Below are 22,478 nucleotides of genomic sequence, written 5' to 3' on the forward strand. Positions count from 1 at the left end.
TTCAATATAAATTGAACAGAACAAAACAAAGAAGGCTTTAGGTACTTGTACCATACATAGACGAACATTCAGAAAGCACATTCCCTTCTCTTTGCAGCCCCCATAGTCATTTATGCACTCAATTTACATGCTAGGCTTTTTTCCCCTTCATGGCTGAATTCTTAGGTAACTTATTGACTGTAGAAAGCAGTTGTTGTTTTTTCCTTCTGCAACACTTATCCGGCTTTTGTTTTTCCATTACCTTGGATCAACCCACCACATCACTGACCTCTAAACAATAAACCTGAGTTATATTCACCTTGTTATCTTCACACCTTACATGTACCCTATTGTCAATTCCTGTTTCTTTTTTCTTCAAACTATTTCAAGAATTTAACTCCCTTCTTTATGGATTTACAGTCATTACCTTGGTTGCATCTGGGATTATTTCTTGAATGGAATACTACAGCCTTCTTCTGAAAAAGATTCCCATCTCCAGGGTTTGCTCTCTCCTATTGATCCTTAATATTGTTGTCCACCCTGTCTTTTTCTATCACTCTGAACAATGCCACCTTCCTCCTCAGAGATCTTTCATGCTTTTCCTACTCTATTTTGGGACCAATATCAACCTGTATCAAAACCCAGTCTCACTTCATCTCATTTCTGGCATTCTCATCAGCTCCTTTATCTACTTCCTGCATTAATTTGCTATCCCATTCCCACTATCTTGGAAGCTGCTTATGAAATCTCTCTTCTATGACAGTTTCTGTTTCTAACTAGAGGGATACATAGCCATCTCCCCATGGACCCAACCAAATATGTCAATATTTTAGATTTCTCATTAATTACTGCCTAACAATGTGCACTTGATTCTGTTTGTAAACAATTTTGATATGCCACTTAATGCTTATGTTTTAACAAGGCTTATTCAGTTGTTTTCCCCATCTTCTGATCTGCCATGTCAGCATGGTCTGTATTATGTGCAGAGAGACACTTAACATATATGTCTTCATATGGAAGAGGGCAAATGAAGTGATATTAAAGCATATTAAGAGGAGAAAATGATCAAATATAGTTGAACTTACATTCTATATATACTTGAACCAAGTGGATTCATTCACTCATAGGTCAATGTTCACCTGATTATCCATTCCTGTACAATACTCCCTGATATTTAAATAACATCTTATACTTTTCCAAAGTCCTTTTAAATACTTTATAAGCCCTATTTGACTGATGAGACTATTGAGGTTCAGAGATTAGAAGTGACTTGCCCTAGGTCATGTTTTGAATTGACAAAGCCAGGACCAGAACCACATGTCTTGACTCCTATTGCAATGTTGGGTATCTGGTGAGAGGGAGAGGCAATCATTTGCTCAAAAGAAATTCCTTCCAAATTGACAGTTTGTGTCACCAAGTCACTGATAATACAATTTGATATTTTAAAATATTAAATAGGAATTGGAGTATCCTGTTTATTTTAATTTTAGAGCCAGCAAAGGGGAAAATAGGATCTCAGGTTAACTACTATCAACATGAAGTGCCTTCTGTGAAAGCCACAAGTGAGCAAGAGGAGAGCATTGTTAATGCTTTCTGGCATTCTGTTTTAGTCAATGATAGCTCTGCATCTACTGATGTCTTTGCTTTAATTTTGGTGACCCACAAGAGGCTCTGTTGCTGGAGGATTTTTTCGTGGAAATGAATGCAAGCTGGTTCCACACTATAATAACCAGGAAACTACAAAAGGTAACTATCTATCTGGCTGGCTTATTGTATCAGATGACAGACAAATATTTTCTTTGGTCTTGAATTTTAAAAAAAATAACAGTTTCAAGAACGGATGCAGAGACAGAATATCATTTTGACAAAAATGAAGGCCATTCAAATTGCTATGTTGCATTTCCTTAAAAATGGAAGCCTATTTCTGAAGTGTACAGGAAAGACATATGTCTGGAGGGCAAGGAGGATGGTAAAGGACTTCACGGTTATGCCATTTGAGGGTCAGGAGAAGGAACCAGGGATGTTTAGGGCTATTCTCAAGTACATGATGAGCTGTCGTGGCAAACTTGTGTTGTTTGACCTGAAAGGGTAGAACTATAAGCAGTAAGTGAAGTTGCAAATAGGTTAATTTTGGTTTCATGTAATGAAAACTTGCTAACAATTAGAGCTAACCACAAGGAAAATGGGCTGCTTTGGGAGGTGGTGGGTTCCCCCTTCCCTGAAAATCTTCAAGTGGAAGCTGAATATAGAAGAGATTCTTGAACAGGTATGGACTGGACCAATGGTCACTGAAGTCCCTTCCAAGTCTCAGATGCTCTGGTTGATTTTTCTATTGTTTGTTCAAATGAGCAAACGCACACACTACAAACAATAGCTGGGGGAAGAGGGAGGCCTACACACACATCCCTTCTGCTGTCACCACATAGCAATACTCTTAATAAAATTCAACAATAAATTCTACAAAATAAATTCTCCTGCTAATGAATTTTCTTTTCCAAGTAGCAGTTGTTTCTAAGCTGTTTACACCTCTGGGTTGCCATCAAGTGCCTATTACCCTTCAACTCCACTCACTGTTTCTGACTTCAAAGGCTTCAATCAAGCCACCTTAATTTTAAAAGCATTTTGAAATGATTACTAGACCATTTAAAATTCTCACTTAGAAATTCCTGAAGGCCCAGGGTAACAGGTAAACTTTGTTTTAAGGGACAACCCCCACTAGCTAAAAACCACGCCTTCTAATGACAAGGTTAAGCAAGACTTACAGTAAGCAGAAAAACCTCTTGCCCATCTTTCTCATAGTAAGTGGGAATAAGCTGGGAAGTATCATAGAATTTAGAGAAGCAAGGAATCTTTAAGATCATCTAGTCCAGGGTTTCTTAATCTTTTTTGTGACATGGACCTCTGGCAAAACCTATGGGCACTTTCTCAGAGTGATGTTTGTAAATAACTGAAGGAAATGCTAAATTTCAGCCAGTGAAAGTAAAGCTGTAATTTTTTTCCCCCATCCACATTCATGGACCCTCTGAAATCTAACCACAGACCCTCTGGAATAAGGGACAGGGGAGGGAATAAGCATTTATTAAGCACCTTCTATGTGCTATTTGCTTCTCACAAAAACCCTGGGAGGTAGGTGCTATTATTACCCCTATTTTACAAATGAGGGAACTGAGGCAAACAGAGGTTAAGTGACTTACACAGCTAGGAAATGTCTGAGACTGGAATTGAATTCTGGTCTTCCTGACTCTCGACACTGTGCTACCTAACTGGGAGTCCATGAATCCTACATTAAGAACCCTTGATCTAGTCTGACCCCTTTGTTTTACAGTTGAGAAAAATGAAATGGGATTAATTCACAAAAGAAAAACTACGCTTCTAATGAGAACTTATTTTTACTGTTTTTGGTGTTCTTAGAAGCTGACCTGAATTTTTAATCTTCAAAATCTGCCTTATACATAGTAGGTACTTTAACAAAAACCTTGTTGAATTTAATCTGTAACTCTGTTCCTTTGTCTGTATGGTCAAACATCTAAGTAGGCCATAGAGGACATTCCCTTTTGTTTTTGGAATTTACTCTGCTCAACTGGAAGAATCTGTGCTTCTGCAGCAAGCTGCCTAACAACATTGGTTAACAAGTTGGTCCTAACAACATTATGTCACTTGAAAAAAAAAAAAACAGGGATGTTTGGGTCATAAATTCCTTGTCCTTAGGTTCAAGCTGCACAGGAAATTTCTCAGTTTTTTCCCTGACCAAAACAATGTACACAAAGAAGCCAGGAGATAGGTCAAATTTTCTGGGTCCCAAGGAGCTTTTTTCCTCGTCCAATCTACTAGAGAAGCCAGGTTGACTTTGGGTCATTTTTCTAGTTTTGTCACACCGGAAACATGATTTCTAGCAATGTACCCATTTCAACAAAATGATATTTTAAAAAAACAAAAACCAACCACAACAATAATTTGGGATGTCCTGGGTTTCACTGTATCTCAAACAAAACAAAACTTTGCTTAGGTGGGATGACAGGATTTAGAGCTAGAAAGAACATCAGAGATCACAAAAGGCCTAAGCCATTATTGTAAAGAGGAAGAAAATGAGGCCTGGAGACATGTGAAATGACTTGCTCTAGTTCACAAAAAGAGTAATCCCTGACAAAGTAGGGATTCAAATCTAGGGCCTCTGACTCCCAATCTTAAGAATTTGTAAATTTTAAATCAACAGTGAGGTGCCAACTGAGTCAAACTGTTTCACTGTACAGAAATGGATTTTACAATGAATGGAATTAATTAACATGGCATTCCGTTGATAACTGAAAACACTTGATTCAGAAAAAAAAATGAAATACATACAAATATGAATTTAAATCTAGTCCATGACAGATTTTCAATAGCTAAATAAATATTAAGCCTTTTTTTTTCAAAGGGAGGTTTTCCTTTCCTGCGGAGAATGAGTCTTTCAATACATCCTTGCAATAAATGGTCATGATTTCATGTCACAGAAACATCAAGGAGCACTTAGAGTAGCAGCACCAGAATACAAGGAGGAGGGCATGCAGAGGACAGTTTTGTTTGGAATCATCCGGCACTTAGAGCTTCCCCATTTTGGTTTCTTACTAGTCATTCAGTTTTTTCCCCTCTTCTCTGGACAGTCCTATTATTTTTGCTGTTAGTACTATTATTACAATGAGTTTCTATGGAGCAGGAGGAAAAAAATCAAGCTTTTAACAAAATGTTTTTGAATTCTCCCCCCCCCCAAAAAAACAAAGCAGCAACATGATCATACTTATCTGAACTACAAAGCCTAATAATGAAAAACGCTTGATTCCTTTAATCCCTTGATCCATCTACAAATTGCTATCTTTTTTCCTTAAATAGTCTAATTTGGGAATTTTATCATCTTGGTTTGTTGTTGTTTTTTGGTGGAGTGTTGCTTTTGACCCAAAATGTAGCAGTTGGCTGAATCCAAGTGGTCATGAAATGGCCAACATATTAAACAGGTTTACAAACTGTAAAGTGGTCACTTGCGGCATCTTCTGTCTTTAAAACTTGCCGTTTTCCCTCCCTCCCCCCACACAGACACACACATTGGTATCTTGTACAGTAGAGGTTCACCCCTATTATAAAACAACAACTCAGTTGGCTTCCTTTCAGTCTTACTTCCATAGGAAGCAGATACTTGGCAAATTGGCAAGGGAAGGATGGATCAGCTATGGAAGTTCTGCACTGTGGCCTGTTTCTGGGACAGTCGAAGGAGCTCCTCTCGAATGGCTTTGATGAGAGAGGCAGAAGAATGCCCTGGTTGGAGATCTTCAGTAGAACTGGTGTTGTTGTAGCACAGCCCTGGCCCTTGGAGGCTCCTGTGGGGGAGATGAGTAGGTGGTGCAGAGGGCTCTCTCCCTGAAGTCCTTGGCACCTGAAACAATGGTGAGGAAGAGTACTCTTGGTGTCCAAGCCCATGAGTCTGAAAAAACACAACAAGAATTACTGTACTTCTTGAAGAACAGTGATTAGGAAACAAAATAGCTAAAGGCAGTAACAAATTTTCCTTCCATAACTTTCCCCCCATTCCCCAATCTCCAACTTGGATTCAGCCAGGTCAATTTTCATTCTTATCTCCCCCCACCCCTTTACCTGAAGCTGGAGGGAGTGGGCATGGCAGCAATGGTAGCCTTCCCACCAGGGAAAGCATGAATATGTCAATGTGGGGTGATAGGAAGGCAGGATCCTTTGGGATAGGGATGGACATGCCTAGAGATGAACTGAGGAAGTAGGAAAAGTTACTTTCACAAACAACTTTGAAAGATTCAAGATCTCTAATCAATGTAATGACCAATCATGACTCTAGAGGAATGACGATGAAATATGCACCTACTCCCTCTGACAGAGAGGTAATGGATTCAAGATACAGGATGAGACCTATATTTTTGGATACAGACAATGAAGGAATGTTTTGTTCGACTGTGCATAATTGTTATAAGGATTCTGTTTTTCATTTTTTTTTCCAATGGGGGTGAGTTTGGGTGTTAGGAAGAGAAAATAAATATTTGTTAATTAAAAAATAAATTAAATATTAAAAGTTACTCTCCCTGGGGTACTGTATGTATACATATTTGTACAGATTTTTAATTACTACTTAAAAAAATTAATTTGGACCTGTAATTTCACCAGTGTAGCTTCCAGCAAGGAAATTCCTTTACCAATGTAAATGGTAAATAGTTAGAGAATTAGTTGCTTGGGTCATTAAGAAGTTAAATGACTTGTCCAAAGTCACACAGCTAGTATGTGTCAGAAATGGGACCCGAACTCCCTAATGTACTATTAATAAAATAGCTTCTAGTTACAGCTGATAGGAGTCAAGTAAATGCTCCTGTAAATGACTTAGGAGTTGAGCAGAATGGCACAAGGGTTGAGGGGGGTTTCTCACTTACTCTTGCAGTTGATAGGGGACAAAGTCAAACACAGAGTGGCAGAAGGGTTGGTGATGATTGCACTTGAGGTTAGAAAAGGAGCAGGATGTGGGTGTGAGAAAAATACTGGAAACAAGCAAACCAACCAAACCAAAAAACCAAAGACATATATAGAGAGTTTTAAAAATCTAATTGCTCTTTGTATGTCACCTACGGAAAAGAGTAATATATGAGCTTAAAACAAAAATGAAACACAATACATTTGCTAACATTTGTATTTTGTAGATAAGTCAACATGTTGGTTTAACAAGAACTGGCAGCATTATTTAGACATTTGTTATAGTATCTAATTAAAATAGTTCCTTCTAGATGTGTATGTATTTAAGAGGGCCAAACAATGGTTTCATTGGTTCTGTAATAAATTATCGATCTGGTATTTCAGAGGACAATAAATTTTGCCCCTGGGCTAAGAAAAAGAATATCCGTAAAAGAAGGATACAATGCATAGGTCAAGTCTACTTACTCACTGAGGAGACATTAAAATTTCCTTCTATTGTAATCAGAACATAGAGTTTGGAAAACTTTTAATTTGTGTGTAAAGGGATTGTAATTCCACGCAATATAACTCTCTCTACCAGTGTTAGTCAACACTTTCTCTAGAGTTCATGGTTTCAGAGTTGTTCAGAACACTGAGAGGTTAAATGATATGCCCAGGGTCACACACAGCCAGTGTATGCCAGACGTGGGGCTGGAGTTCAGGTCTTCCAGCCTTTCAGGCCAGCCCTAGAGGAATTTTTGCCCTAAGGTCCTGCTAAATGGTTGATTGCCTCTCTGTGAACAGTATTTCAGGAAAGGTTCACTTCACTCCCTCCTCCACATAGCCAGCCATCTTTGCCAAAATCCTCGATGCCCATTCACCCTTTCCTCCCATCTCCCCACCAGGCCATTCTTCTAGAGCCATGATCAGATAGATGAACTCTGCCACTATTCCAGGATGGTGTATGCCAATCTATTCTCTTATAATCTCACTCACTATCTCATTAACTTTTGGGGTCAGAACCGTTTCCTCCCTAGATACCACTTTTGAATAGTTGTTTCCCCCATCAGAATATAAATTGTTTACAGGCAGAGATAGCCCTTGCTTTTGTATTTGTATGCCCAGTGCTTGGCACATAGTAGGATCTTAATAAATGCTTTTTTATTCATTCACAAGATATTAGATTTGGGGTTGGAAAAGACCTCCAAGGCCATTTGGTCCAGATGAGGAAGCTAAGTGATTTTTTAAAGGTCACACAGTTACTAAGGGGCAGAGGTCAGATCTGAATCTGAGTCTAGGTCTTTACCCCTGAAATAAATTGTTCTTTCCACTGTCTCATGATGTCTTTCATTCATTCATATAGCTATAGATATCTTGTTGCATCCCTAATAAATGCTTTTTGGATTTTAGAGTGAGTCTCCTTAATACTTATGATGTTAGACACCTAATCAAGAGTTAATGAATTAAGACAAAAAACATGCGTAACAATTGGGGCCTAACCTGTTGCTGGAGTTAAGTATCCTCTAACATTGATTAGTGGAAACTTTATAATCTCTAGTCTACCAAAGGATGATAATCAGGTACATTAAAATGATGATTTTCCAGCATTAGAGAAATAAGTTGGTTGCTGACTAGGGCTTTTTGTTGTTCAGTCATTTCAGTTGTGTCCAACTCTTCATTACCCCATTTGGGGTTTTCTTGGCAAAGATACTGGAGTGGTTTGCCATTTCCTTCTCCAGCACATTTTACAGATGAGGAATTGAGGCAAACAGGGCTAAGTGACTTGCTAGGATTATACAGCTGGTTAGTGTCTGAGGCCAGATTTGAACTCAAGAAGATGAGCCCACGGGGCAGCTAATGGCACAGTGGATAGAGCAGCAGCCCTGGAGTCAGGAGGACCTGAGTTCAAATCTGGCCTCAGACACTTGACACTTACCTAGCTATGTGACCCTAGGCAAGTCACTTAACCCCAAATGCCTCACCAAAAAAAAAAAAAAAAAAAAAAAGATGAGTCTTCCTGATTCCAAGTCCAGTACCTTATCCACTTGCGCCACATAGGCGCCCTAAAATCAATCAATCCCCTGCTCCCCTCCATATTGTTATTTAGTCTCTGCAGTTACGTCCAACTCTTCATAACATCATTTGGGGTTTTCTTGGCAAAGATACTGGAGTGGTTTGCCATTTGCTTCTCTAGCTCCTTTTTTTTTTTTTTTTTTTTTTTTTTATAGATGAGGAAACTGAGGCAAACAGGGCTAAGTGACTTGCCTGAGGTCACACAGCTAATAAATGTTTGACTTCAGATTTGAATTCAGGTCTTCCTTACTCTAGCCCCAGTGTTGTACCCACTGTATCACCTCACTGCCTTTCACAGGGCAAAATCATGTTATTTATGTAATGATGTTCCTTTAATGGTATTTCATAAATGCAAATTTTTTTAAACAAGGCAAAATACTGAAGTCCATATAGCTGAAATCTACTTTAAGACATTCTATAGGAGAAAAACATTCTAAAGGTAACTTTCCTATCTCTGAATAAGATTCGCAATATAATAAAAAGAACCCTAGATTTCAAGTCAAGGGACTTCAATAACGATAACAAAATTATAGAGAAAAACAACTTTGAAAGACTTTAACACTGATCAATACAATGATAAGCCACCAGTCCCAAAGTACAAAGATGGATCACAACCTTTGACTCCTGACCCAGAGATTAAGATAAAGAATTTAAAATGCAGAGATATGCATTTTTCAAACCTGGCTAAAGTGGGAATTTGTTTTTTTCCAGATTAGAGGTATGTATTGAGGAGTTTGTTTTTTTTTAAATTTGCTCAATATGGGGTGGGGAAGGAGTGAAAGGGACAGAGCTATTCATAAAAATACTTGTTATTTGGGAAAAAATTAAAAGAATCATTTAGAAAAAAAAAAACCAAAGAAGCTGAATTCAAGCTCTAGGTCAGCTATTTACCAACAAGGCAAACTTCAACAAGTTGATTAATACCTCTGGACCTCTTTTTCCTCATCCATAAAAAAGGTGGATATATTATATCAATCATAATATCCCTTCCAGTTCTAAATCTTTTCATTGGTGAGATGGGGAAATATGGATATGGAATGATGCTGACACTGGCACATAGAATATTTTCATTGGTCTTGCTTAAGTGTTTTTTTTCTTTGCTACAAGGAAAGGCTTACTATTGGGGAAAGGGGCATAACCAGAAATGATAATAATATACAAACAAAAGCCATCAATAAAACTTTTTTTTAAAAATGAATTCTCTGTTCCAAACATCTGAAGCATTATTTTGTCTGCTCAAGTGTAGAATTATAGCCCATTCAATCTAATTTCTTCATGTTACAAATGAGAAACTAAAGTCTAGAAAACATATGTGATATGATCAAGGTCATACACAAGGTACATTCATTATATATTCATTTAACTGAAGTTTTGGCATAATGTCAAAGACAAATCCAAAAGCTTAAAAACATTTTTTTCCACTTAAATTTTTTTTTCCTTACAGCCAAGTAGCCCCCTCAGAGATAGAAGAGACTATTCTTTAGAAAAACAAATGATGACATTTGCAGAAAGTACTTGTGCCAACATAATATAAGGTTTGCATTCATATATTAGCTAAATCTCCTCTCAAGGATGAGAAACTACTTTCTTATGGAACCAGTGAAAAGACCAAATATCTCAAAATTAGTTTGCTATTTGAAATGCCTCAAATGGCACCTAGTGAGGCATCATTAGTGAGAATGTTTATAAAAAAACCAAACCACTACAAACTACATGTAACTATTAATGCAGGCATATGAGATAACATTTAAATAGTTATGATTTCTAAGATGAACTCCAGGCATTTATCATACGAATGTCACCTGAAGGTCCACTTTGACTAATTCTGGTCATGTCTTGTAATTGTAAGTGCACCCCAAAGCTCTGTCCTGAGCCTTCTTTTCCATTCTTTTGACACCCTCACTAGTTAGCTCCATCAGCTCCCAAGGGTACTGTCATCATTTCTGTGCAGATGACTCTCACAATTCCATATCTAGTCATAGTCTCTGTCCTGAGCTCCAGGGCCACATCATCAACTGTCTGTGGGACATTTCTAATTGGATGGCCTGTAGGTATCTCAAATACGGCTTGGCCAAAACAGAAATCATGATCTTTCTTCCAAAAGCTATCTGCCTTCCTAACTTCCCTATTTCTGGTGAGGGCACCACCAACTTTCTAGTCTCCTAGGCTTGAAACCTTGGTACCAAATCTCAACTCCTCACACTCCCTTACCCCACATACCTAAGTCAGTTGCCGAGTATTTTCACTTCTACCTTCACATCTCTGGCATCCCATGCCCTTCTCTCCACTCACACAAGTATCATTCTTGTTCTGTCTTTAACACCTCTTGCCTAGTCTACTGGGATAGCCTCCTGTTTTGATGTCCTTGCCTCAATCAAGTTACACCCTCTCCAGTCTACTATGCTGCCACCAAACTGATTTACTGTGATGTTTAAAAAGTTCAAGAGACATAGTTTCTGGGTAATTAATCATTTTATTAATTATGTTAGTCAAAGAGGCTTATCTATACCCTTACCACCCAGTCTAGGGTGGTCTAGACAAAAGGGGGAATCCAATTCCACCCTGACTTGTCTGACGAAAACACAATGGGCTGGAATCCACCAATTCACCAAAACTAGAATTTCTTTACCTTTTGATCAGATCTAAGTTTTCTATCTCATTATTAATCCCTCATTTCAAAGGCTGCCTGAATATCCTACAGGGGCAGATTTCTGAATGAGGAAATAGAAAAAGGGAAACACCTTAGTCCTAATTCAATAATTGGTTATTAATATAAGAGAGAAATAATCTCCCCCATTTCCTAAAGCACAGATCTGATTATGTCACCTTCCTATTCAATAAACTATAGCTGCTACTTAATACTTCTAGGATCAAATGTATTCTCCCCCATTTAAAGCTTTTTCACAACCTGTCCCTTCCTACATTTCTAGTCTTCTCACACATTACTCTCTTCCACTTCCTCTACCATCTAACCATACTGGCCTATTTGATGCTCCTCGAACAGGGCACTCTGTCTCCTTTCTCTGAGGCTTTGCGATGGCTGTCCCTCATACCTGGAAGGTTCACCCTCTTCATCTCCACCTCTTAGAGCTCTTGGTTTCCTTCAAGTCTCAGCTCAATCTCCCATCCCTCACCCCTAGCTGCTACTATCTCCCCATCCAAGGTGACATGATATTACATAATGTTTGCATGTAGCTTGTATAGAAAACTTTATATGTATGTGTTGTCTTCTCCATTAATAGTGATTATTAATAATAATAGCTAGCATTTACATAGCATTGTAAGGTTTTCAAAGCACTTTACAAGTATCTCATTTGACCATCACAATGCCCCTGTGAGGTAGGTGCCACACAGTAAGTGTCTCAGGCTGGATTTGAACTTAGGTCTTGCTAACTCCAAGTCCAGCTCTATCCATTGAGGCATTAGAACGTAAACTCCTTGAGGACCGGAACTATTTTGTCTTTGAGTCTGTATCCCTAGCTTAATATGGGGCCTGATTTAAAGTGCTTAATAAATGACTGTTGACTTATTAACTGATTGTGGTCTAACATCTGTTTCAAAGAAAATAGCACATTCTGTCAAAGGGAACAGAAATTAAAAATAACTTCCCTCCCACTCTTGATTTTATGATTTTGTAATTAAAACTTATAATTTGAACATGGTGGAAGGGGACACAAAACAAATAGACTCATCATTATTATTACTTTATCAAAATTTCTATTATGCTAATAGTATTACTTTAAGATTTTTCCTCACTTTTTTATTTATGACTTTCACTGATTTCTTTTACATTATTAGTGGCATTACCTTTTCTTCAAAATATAAATGGTTTAGATTTCATAGTTTTATTGGGGGGGTTCAATTCTGTATTTGTTTATTTGCTGAGAAGAATGTTTATAATAGAAAATGACTGTAGGGTTGGTTTGTTTGTGTGGCTTTTTTTTTTTTTAAGGAATATGGAGGAAAATAGCCAAGAGAAGGAGAAAACAAAGCAAGACAACAAAGTGGCTGAAGAGAAGTGGATAGGAGGATCCCAAAGATATCTAAATTGTGTCAGAGGTTTTAATAATGATTCAAACACAAACTACTCACAGCATCTCTCCTCCCAGATTCATCTTCCCCATGATAGGAAGGCCATCCTGGCCCACTATACTGGCCTGTTCTGCTGGATGAGATCTCTACAGGCTGTGCCCCGATCCTGCTGGCGATGCCCACCTGTGTGAGATGCTGCATCTGTGAACCTTAAGAACAAACACCTCCATCAATATTTATTATCACGGCAACTCTGCATGTCACAAGGACTTTATAAGAGGTATAGCGCTTTCAGCAATCACTTATTAGTTAGACCTGGAAACCCCCAGGCTAAGAAGGCAAACACTGAGGACTGATATTTCTGTCCTATAAAAAAAGAATTTTTATTGAATAAACTGCTGTTCCAATGTCTCCTCTCTGTGGCGCAGAGGTGACCCTGAACCTCCAAGGTCTATGCTAGCAGATAGTGTGTTCTTGGAAGGTCCTACCAATCTGAGTGTGCTTTAATCAAGTACAGGCCTGGTGACAAACTGTATGTGTATCATCAGGGGACACCTACTCCCCAATTAAATCTGGATGTTCAGCACCACAGGGCTGGCCATACCAACTCCAAAAGACTTGCTACCAAGTCACAGAAGAGGTGCAATCTGCATTGGTGGAGGGTGTAGCCACAACCAAGAAACCACTTATCAGTGAAGTAGTGAAACCAATCTCTCAAACTAGCTATCTGACTATTGAAGAATAGATAGGTTTGGATCTCTTGCAAGTGGGACAGAGGACCCACCTAGAGGAAGTCACACGTCCCTGAAGTATGACACAAGCACCAAAAAGGGAAACCAGGGTACTAAAAAGAAAGAGATGTGTCCAAAAAAGTCATAAAACTCAAAAGCACAGGTATAGTTTACAGAACCTGTGAGATTCTGACCAATTCTCATGAGTGCATGCCGGACCACGATTTTTCCAAAGTTTTCCATTTAGCATATTTTCAGAGTAATTAGTACATTTCAAGTAACAAAGAAATAATAAAATAAAATAATAAAGCAATAATAAAATTTCAAGTAATAAAGTTTCTCTAAAGTGCTAATTTATCCGTGATAGCATTTAGACTGGGACAGAAATAATCTCTGAGCCCACGTGTGTGCGTGTGTGTGTGTGTGTATGTGTGTATGTGTATGTTTTGCAAAACTAATTCAGTTCCTGAATCAATAATTACTAACCTTCAGTGTTGCTTGGGAAAAGGAGAGTTTGGGGTGGGGTAGCAGACTGTGAGGGAATATTCATAAGAAGGGAAAAGCTATTACCAATTAAAAAAAAACAATACTTGGAAATGTTCTCACAAAAAATCAAGAAACAAACTGACAGATAAAAGAGAAGAGAAAACACTCCTAAATCAAGGTGAAGTGTCAGTTTTGAGATGGCCAAAAAGGCCATTAAAAACAAAGCATTAGAAGGTACAGAAACTCAGACAATAACAGCTCAGAACATGAGATACTGCTAGGTATTCCACACTAGTGGAAAGGGTTCTCTCCTTTTTTTCCTCAGATCCTTTTCTGAAAACAAGTGATTTCTGTGTTGTCTTGAGGACACCAAGTCCAGAAAAGAACTGACCATCACATTAATTATTTCTTTGTCAAATTTTTCTCTACTTCTTAAAAAATTAACATAAAAACTAGATTATGGAGTCTAAATTCCTTAAAGTTGAGTGAGATGTTTGTAAGAAACGTTTAGAAATGAGTTCAATTAGTAAGTCTGTAATTATAGGTGACCCTGAGTTTTCAAAGGCTATGCTAACACAGCACAACTTTTAGCAGGTCCCATCTTGATGGAAAGCTTTTGAGTACAGGTCTGGAGTTGAACTATGGGTTTATTGTCTAATGACCAACCTAGCTAAATTCAGAAAACCATCTCAGGTAAGAATCATGGCATCAGAGATTGGCCACAACTCATGAAGGCAGTCTACTAAGCCTTTGTAGACCCCCATATGAGGTCACAACCAACAGTTTAAGAAGTGCTGAAAGGATCATGAGTGGAAAAAGTTTAAGAAGCTCTGTACTAAGGAATAGTGAAATTGTGCTCTGTGTCAGTAGAGTGCCCACCCTGATGAAATCATCGACCTTCTTGAAGTTTCAAAGCAAGCAAAACCTACATGAATGACCAGATATAATATCTGTGAATAAACCAAACTATATACAATATATTTTTATCTTTCTAAGTTAATAGGATTATTTTGGATTTATAAAGAGTGTTAGCATTTCATTTGAAACTGCATCTATTTTTATTTTTCCCAAAATATCTAGCTTTTCCCTCTAGTGGCTTCAAAATGTTCTGAAATGTTATATTTTTAACTATATTTGAAGTATATTCTTTTTAAATATGTATTGCAATTTTTACTTTTATGTTTTCCAAATATTTCTTCCAAATGCAAGGAAATAATTTTCAGAAATAAAAGAAAGGTAAGAATGTTGGGAAAAAGAAAAAAAGTTATGTGTAAAGATTTCAGTGGATTGATAGGCCACAAAATATTAGGAAGAACATACATACTAATTTTTCAGACCCAAGTTTTGGAGCACATGGTTTCACTAGCTATTTAGAAATGACCTGAGAAGTACATTAAATATACTTATTACTAGGATTTCAGGTGGGAGGAAAAAGAACCAGAGTAAAATTTCTTTCCTTAACAATGGTCATTTCCTATCCCTACCACATTTAGTTCACATACCACATATTCTGCCTTGGCCTTCCAAGAGAGCTAGAGTGAGCAAAAAAGAGTAAAGGGAAGAGTAAAAGGGGGAAAGGAGGAGAAAAGAAGAAATGAACAGCAAGGGAAGAGAGGGTTTACATATAGAGAAATCAAGTAGGGTGCCCTGATGAGATTAATACCTTCTCAGAAAATGGAGCAGTCTTATCAAAGACACCAAATGACCACCATTCCCCTCCTTTCTTCACTTCCCATCTCCCCGAACCCATACTTTAAAAACTGCTTTTCATAAACCTTAAAAAAAACCCCAAACCCCCAAACTAAAAAAACTAATCCCTTCCTACCTCCTTTTTAAACAAAGAAATGAGTTGTGAACTGGCCCAGGCAGTCTAGAAAGCAGTTTGGACCCATGCCCCAGAAGTCACTAAATTGTACTTACCCTTTGACTTAGCTATACCATTACTAAGTCTAGACCTCAAAGAGATTAAATAAAGGACCTATGTGTATGAAAAAAAAAATTGTAGCACCTCTTTTCATAGAGAAAATAAGGAGGTGTTCATCAGTTGGGGAACAGCTAAACAAATTTTGGAATTTGAATGTAATGGAATATTACTGTGCCATAACAAATGATAGAATGTACAGTTTCAGAGGAAACTGGGAAGATTTCTATGAACTGATGCAGGGTAAAGTGAGCAAAATTAGGAGGACATGTCAACAACAATGCAGAGGGAAAAAAAGTCTGAAAGACTTTAGAACTTTAAGCAATGCTACCATAGACTAGGAGCCCAGAGGACTGAAAATGAACCACAGCACTCCTTCTGCCAGGGACATGTTAAACTTAAAGGCAGAATGAGACAAACACTTTTAGGATATGGTCAATATGAAATTAGGATGGCCGTTTCTGAATAACACTGGGCAATTGTAGGGGACTTTTTCTCAGAGGGAAAAAGTATCTTATGGTCCAGAAAACTGAAGACAGGTGCTTTGAGCAGAAACTATTAACATATGTACCTGAAGTGCCTCCAACAGGCCGGGGCCGAGCCACAGATGGTATCTCTTCTGGATAGATTCCTCGGGTGGCAAAAGTAGCTTCAGCTGATGACTGGGTATGCTGTGACTCAGGTGGTATCAGTTCTGAGGACTGGAGCAAACCAGGACCAAAACTTGGTCTGAGGGGAAAAAAAGTCTGATGTCAAATGGTGCATCTTCATCCTGGTTCTGATAATTTCATTATATCTTCCCCTTCCCCCTAAATGAGAAGTCTCACTCTTCTAGATTGGAATAAAACAAAATTAATTATCACAAGCCTTTACAGCAAAAGGTTGTTTGATACATGTGAAGACTGCTTCTGCTTTTGGGGACCCCAACTGCTAGGAAGTTTCTCCTTTACATCAAGGTGAAATTTGCCTCTTACAAACATCCACTCACTGCTCCTCGTGCTACCTTTTGTGGTCAAACAGAATGAAGCTAAGGCCTCTAAGCCCTCTTCCATGATAGTCCTTCAACTACTTTAAGTCAGGTACTGGCACCCCCTGAATCTTTTCTTCAAGCTAACCATGGTTAGCCTGTTAATAATTACATACATTGTAAGATAAAGACATAATAATGGCTGGTTCTAGATTGGGTAGGGAAGTGACACGGTCAGACTTGTTTTTTAGGAAAAGCACTTTGGCAGCTGCATGGAGGATGGAATTGTAGTTGAATAAAGCTCTGAGGCCAGTTAGGATGCTAACTGATTAGGGGAGGAGTAATGACATAAAACCAATAGGGCCTTGGCTTGGAATAAGTGATCAGCCAACTTAAGGGTAGGAAGATGGGTCACATTCCAATATTCTCTCTATAGATGAGAGATAAAAGAGTAAAGAAAATTCTTCTAAATCAGTTTTCAGATGTACACGAATGTCATAAAAACAAAGCATCAGAAGCAAGAGAAATTACAGAATTTAATGACTACTCAGAAAATGAGACTAATAGGTGTTCCACATGAGTGTAGGGGAGGTTCTCTCCTTTTTTCTCTTCTCATTAACTATAAGCAAACATCATGACATCTTTATCTCATGCTTTTAAAATTTCTATTCCTATGTTTTATAAAATATACAGTTATTAACATAATAGTATATATAATTAATAAATATAATTATATTATTATAACTAAATTATAATTATGTTATAATTACAATTGAGATAATTAATAAATAAGTAAATACACATATATTGTGGGAGTGTGTTCCAAAGGTTTTTTTTTTTAATTGATATATGTACACAGCCCAAAAAGTTTGTCAATTACTGAACTGGAATACCTCCAACTAATCAAAGAACTTTTTAAACTGTGGTGCCCAGAACTGAACATAGTACTTCCACTGCAGGGGTAGATCTCAGCAGAATAAAAGGGGATTATTGCCCTAATTCTACATGCCATGTCTCTTAGTGCAGTCTAAGATGACATTTGTTATTTGGATGCTATATTACTCAGCTGACTCATACTGAGCTTGTAAAAACCTCAAAATCTTTTTCAGATGAACTGCTATATAGCCATGCCTCACTCATCTTGTATTCATGATTTTTTTTTAAGGCATTTGGGGTTAAGTGACTTGCCCAGGTTCATACAGCTAGTAAGTCTCTAAGGACACATTTGAACTCAGGTCCTTCTGACTCCAGGGTCGGTGCGCTATCCACTGCACCACCTAGCTGCCCCCCTGCTTATTTTTTTAACCCAAGTGTAAGCCTTTCTATTTATTCCTATTCAGTTTCATTTTGTTAGATTAGACCCAATGTTTATGCTAACTTTAAGTCACCTTTGCTGCTAAAGAATTTTATATTTGATACAGTGGAAACACTGCTGGATCTGCTTTCAAATTCTGCCACTTAAGCACCTGTGTGACACTGAATGAGTGGTTTAACCTTTCAATGCCTCCATTTTCTCAAATGTAAAATGAAGGGTTAAACAAGATGACCACTAAGGTCCTTTCCACCTTTCAATATACATCATGATCCTTCCTTCACTCATTTCCCCAAACATCTATTTCATACTCGCTGTTTATCTTCCAACTCCCTGCACACTTTCTGCTCTTTCAGTAGATGGCCTCCTTCCCAATACATGTGATTATGACCACAACCTCACTTATCTTTCCTCTTCCCCACTTGTCTTTATACTCATTCTCTATTCTTCTGTCTGAGAAACGTCCTTTCTCTTTTATCATCTCCTTCAAGACACTAAAGCCTCAATCAACTCTAATCTCATTAGCATCTTTAGTCACTCTGTTCCTGTTCCTTCCCTTCCACCTTCAAACACACAAAAGTCTCCTATACCTTGAAAAGTCTTTTGCCAAATTTGTGGTATCTTCCTGATACCAGTAACTACCATCTTATTTCTATCCTTTTTTTTTAATTTCTGCTGCCAAATTTCTTGAATGAATTACCTGTATCTTCTCTCTCAATTTCTACACCACCTCTGTCCTTCATTTCCCTGCCATCTGGCTTTCACAGACACAATCCACACCTTTACTGATCCATCCCGGAGACAGCCTATGTTTTTGCTTTCTTCTTATCCAAATTCTATCTATCCTTGCATGCCTAGATTTAATTCCACCTCCTTCATGAAACTCTCCCAGACAACCTCCGTTGGAAATTATTTTTCTCTAAAAATTTCTAGAGCACTTACAGGCCATATGATCCATAAGATTACATAACCTTTTGAGCTGTTGGAAGAGCTTACATAAATAATCTAATTTGAGCATCTATTTACAGAAGAGAGAAGGGAAGCCCAAGAAATAACGGTAGGGCCCATACTAGAATTAAACTCTGCTAGCTCCTAATCTAATTCATCATTGCTTCAGCCATCTCATCTGGGGTTTGAAGATGATGAGACTCCAAATGGAATGAAAAAGTTGTTCTTGGGCACAGGAGAAGAAAAAAAAAAGGCTGAATTTGATTACCCAGTCAGGCTGCATTTTAACAATTATATATAATACTAGAACAATTATATGTAATACTAATTTCAGATAACAAAATTTCACGCTATCATGCCTGTCAATGTTCATTCATTACTTCTTTCGATAAGCATTGATCTATCCAGCCACAATGTGGTATAACAGAAGCAATGTGGTATAAATATCTTCTATGTGAGGTTGGGCAAATTTGAACCTCAGTTTCTTCTTCTGTAAAATGGGCATTATGATAATTGTGCCATCTAACTTTCAGAGCTGCTATGGACAAAGTAAAAATACATTTTAAAGTTCTGTAGAAATGTGAATTATTATCTGTCCACCTCCATGTGTGTAACATGATTTATCACTTGATTATATACTGTTGTGTTCTCTAATTGCTTCATATGTCATACACTATGAGAGATATGAAGAGGTAGTGAATTGCATCCAGATTCTATTGCCTTATGTACTTAGATGCTTCAGTGAATCTATAATCTCACCAACAGTGAATGAAAATGACAACTCATCTATGACTTCTCAGCCTATGCTTTTCCAGAGTTCCCATCAAGGAGGTCCTCCACATGCTGGAGGGCTTTCTCTGTTTTAATACTTCATAGATACTAGTGCCATACAGGGAAGTCTATATCCATTATCCATTACTCTCGTTACATAACTGTCACCTCTTTTTTCCAGTCATACATATCTTTGACAATGACTCACGCCACTTCTAGTGCACAGGTCACTTATAATAATATGTTGTAGTCTACTCACAACCACCATGTATCAGTCCACTGCCTGCACTTTAGATTCTTCTGAGATTGTGGTGTTTCATGATGCATGGCAATATAACATCTTTAGAATATTAATGTGAAAAAGATGGTCATCGGCAGCAGCACGGAATGTGAGGAAACTGAAAGCACTGAACAATTCCCCAATGTTTTCCAATTTGTTTCTTCAATTCAAGTTTGGGCCCCACTTCATTGTTCATCTGTAGTGTCTATCCAAAATGCATGGATTAGTAGACTAACTCCATGGTCTGCCCATCTAGCTCTATGTCAGAATTTGGACAATGAATTCTTTATTTACTTTATTCATACGATCATAAGATTAGAAGTGGAATATTTCAGAATTTAGAGTTCCTTCACTTTGAGTCCAAACCTCATCTGCAGATGAGGAAACAACAGGCCAAGAAAGATTTAATAACTTGCCCAGGGTCCCACATTTAGTAAGCATCTGAGGCAGCATTTGAACTTGAGTCTTGCAGGTCTAGCGTCCCACTTTTTTTCTGTATGGATTGCTAGCTGGCCATGGATACCGCTGAAGAGGTCCTGTAGTGTTCAGGGGCTTGATGCAATCAATACAAGGTTATCCACATATAGCAACATCTGGACAAACTTGTCATCTACAAGGTATCATTTTTCCATTTGGACACGATACAAGACATCATCCATCTACTAACAAATGCCTCTTACAAGCATGTCTCTACCTGATTTATGTTTCAATTGATTCTGATAACAGAAATATCACTGAATAACGTTTCCTCTAGTTGTTGCCTGTGTCAAGAAATCTTGTAGGCTCTTAACACATGACATGGGAAAAATAGGAACATGAGACTATAATTCTAAAGCTGGAAGGCGCCTCAGAGGTTATCTTGATCAACCCCCTCACTTTATTGAGGAAAATGAGGCCCAGAAAACTTAGCAGACTTGCCCAAAGTCATCCAGGCAGTAAATGGTAGAGGCAGGATTCAAACTTGAGTCCTATGACTCCAAGTTCAATGCTCTTTCCATTGAAGGCTACAATGGTTTTGCTCTTCTGAGTCAAATGTTCTGTACTTTACAAACAAGAGACACATGATGTTGCACTCTTAATACTTCTCAGACAACTGTGTGATTGTGAAGTTATGGTTTGGTACAAAAAAATCATTTCTGAAAATTTGCTTATTCTTTTCTCACATTTCATTCAGGATATTCTCAATATATAATGAACAGATTATTATGATAGAGTTTTAGAAAGGTTAGATAGGAGGTACCTGGGTCAGTAGGCACTGATTTCTTCTCATTTGTCTTTTTTTGAGTAATAACACAGGGCTATCATTTCCATCCTTCTTGACACATCCCCTATTGAAGATATCTCAACAATTTCATCCCTGAGTGCCTTTAAAATTGTGTCTCCACTAGCACAAATTTCTTCTGTGTTTATTTGGTCAGGTCAAGTTGCCCTTCTTGACTTCATTTTCTTAGGTGCCTTCCTCATAGTACATTGAGTACTTAAGTGTTCAAATGTGGCAATACCACTGTACTCAATGAATTGAATAGATGGCTACAGAAACAATGAGGAACCTTCATCCTCTATGCCCCATGTTTATCTTCTGTGGGAAAACTTAGCTAGAATTATTTTAACCTTAGGTCTGACATCTACTTAAGCCTCATCATGACTGCCATTTACCATTCTGATTTTCCTAATCTTCAAATATTTGTTGCCTTTCTCCCTTTCTAAGGTACCTCTTAAGGGTTACTTAGTGAATTTTTCATTTCCCAAAAGAACTTATTCAAGCTTATAACTAAGCAGTTAAAGTTTAAGGAAAATGCTGCCCATTCTCTTAGGTGATCTAACCTGTTTTAAGTTTAGTCTGCGTGACCAAGGTAGTTAAGCTCATGAAGGATATAAATTGTACCTTTGTAAATGATGTAATCTGCTTTTCCAATTAGTGTTTGAACTACAAACTCCATGGATATTAACCACAGGTCATAGTCGCCCTTGTTATGACTGGTCTGTGCCGTGCTGCCCTGAAGTTAATACCCCTTGTGATGATTGCAGCATTGGGTTTCTCCTCACAAAAGGTATAATTAAATGAATGCAGATCTATTTTCGGAAACCTCTTAGAATCTATATCACCATTCTCAAATCTCAAAGGGCAGAAGTAGCTACAGAGGGCCCCAATACCATGGTGAAGAGGGGACACAGAAGGGCATAGCCATAACAGCAGCAACACTAGCAAACTTGGCATCAGAAGAAGGTTCAGTAGGTTCTCCCCTTGTCTACACAGTCCTCCCCCTGCACATTCCTGAGGGAGAAGGTTGGAATAAAATAGTTAAGATGGTAGCACTTCCAAAGACTCTGTGATTGGGAGTTAAGTGCAGGTTCCCCATGTTGAGTATCTTCTCATTATGGGATCCCCCTACCAATGGATTCTCCACTTTACCACACATATTTAAGCAAAGGTTGGATGACTATTTGTTGGGGAAGTGTTAGAGGAGATTCAGGAATGAACTGAACTAGACAAAACTCTAGGGGTTCCTTCAAACTCTAAGATTCTATGACGCTATACACCA

The 22,478-nt window shown here is 38.0% G+C and overlaps 1 protein-coding gene across 1 annotated transcript in view; it reads right to left on the reverse strand.

Moving 5' to 3' along the window:
• Positions 1 to 5,075: 5,075 nt before the first annotated feature.
• KIAA1549 (KIAA1549 ortholog) overlaps positions 5,076 to 22,478 on the reverse strand; it is a 152,352-nt gene continuing 134,949 nt past the window's right edge. Inside the window, exons 18-20 of the mRNA XM_027842356.1 lie at positions 16,229 to 16,386; positions 12,580 to 12,728; positions 5,076 to 5,431 (exon numbers count right to left, since the gene is read on the reverse strand). Of these exons, the coding sequence (XP_027698157.1) occupies positions 5,174 to 5,431; positions 12,580 to 12,728; positions 16,229 to 16,386 (565 nt within the window). The 3' untranslated portion in view covers positions 5,076 to 5,173. The remainder of the gene's footprint in view (positions 5,432 to 12,579; positions 12,729 to 16,228; positions 16,387 to 22,478) is intronic.

This window comes from Vombatus ursinus, unplaced genomic scaffold (assembly GCF_900497805.2).
Source record: "Vombatus ursinus unplaced genomic scaffold, bare-nosed wombat genome assembly UNPS02014870.1, whole genome shotgun sequence".
Lineage (NCBI taxonomy): Eukaryota > Metazoa > Chordata > Mammalia > Diprotodontia > Vombatidae > Vombatus > Vombatus ursinus.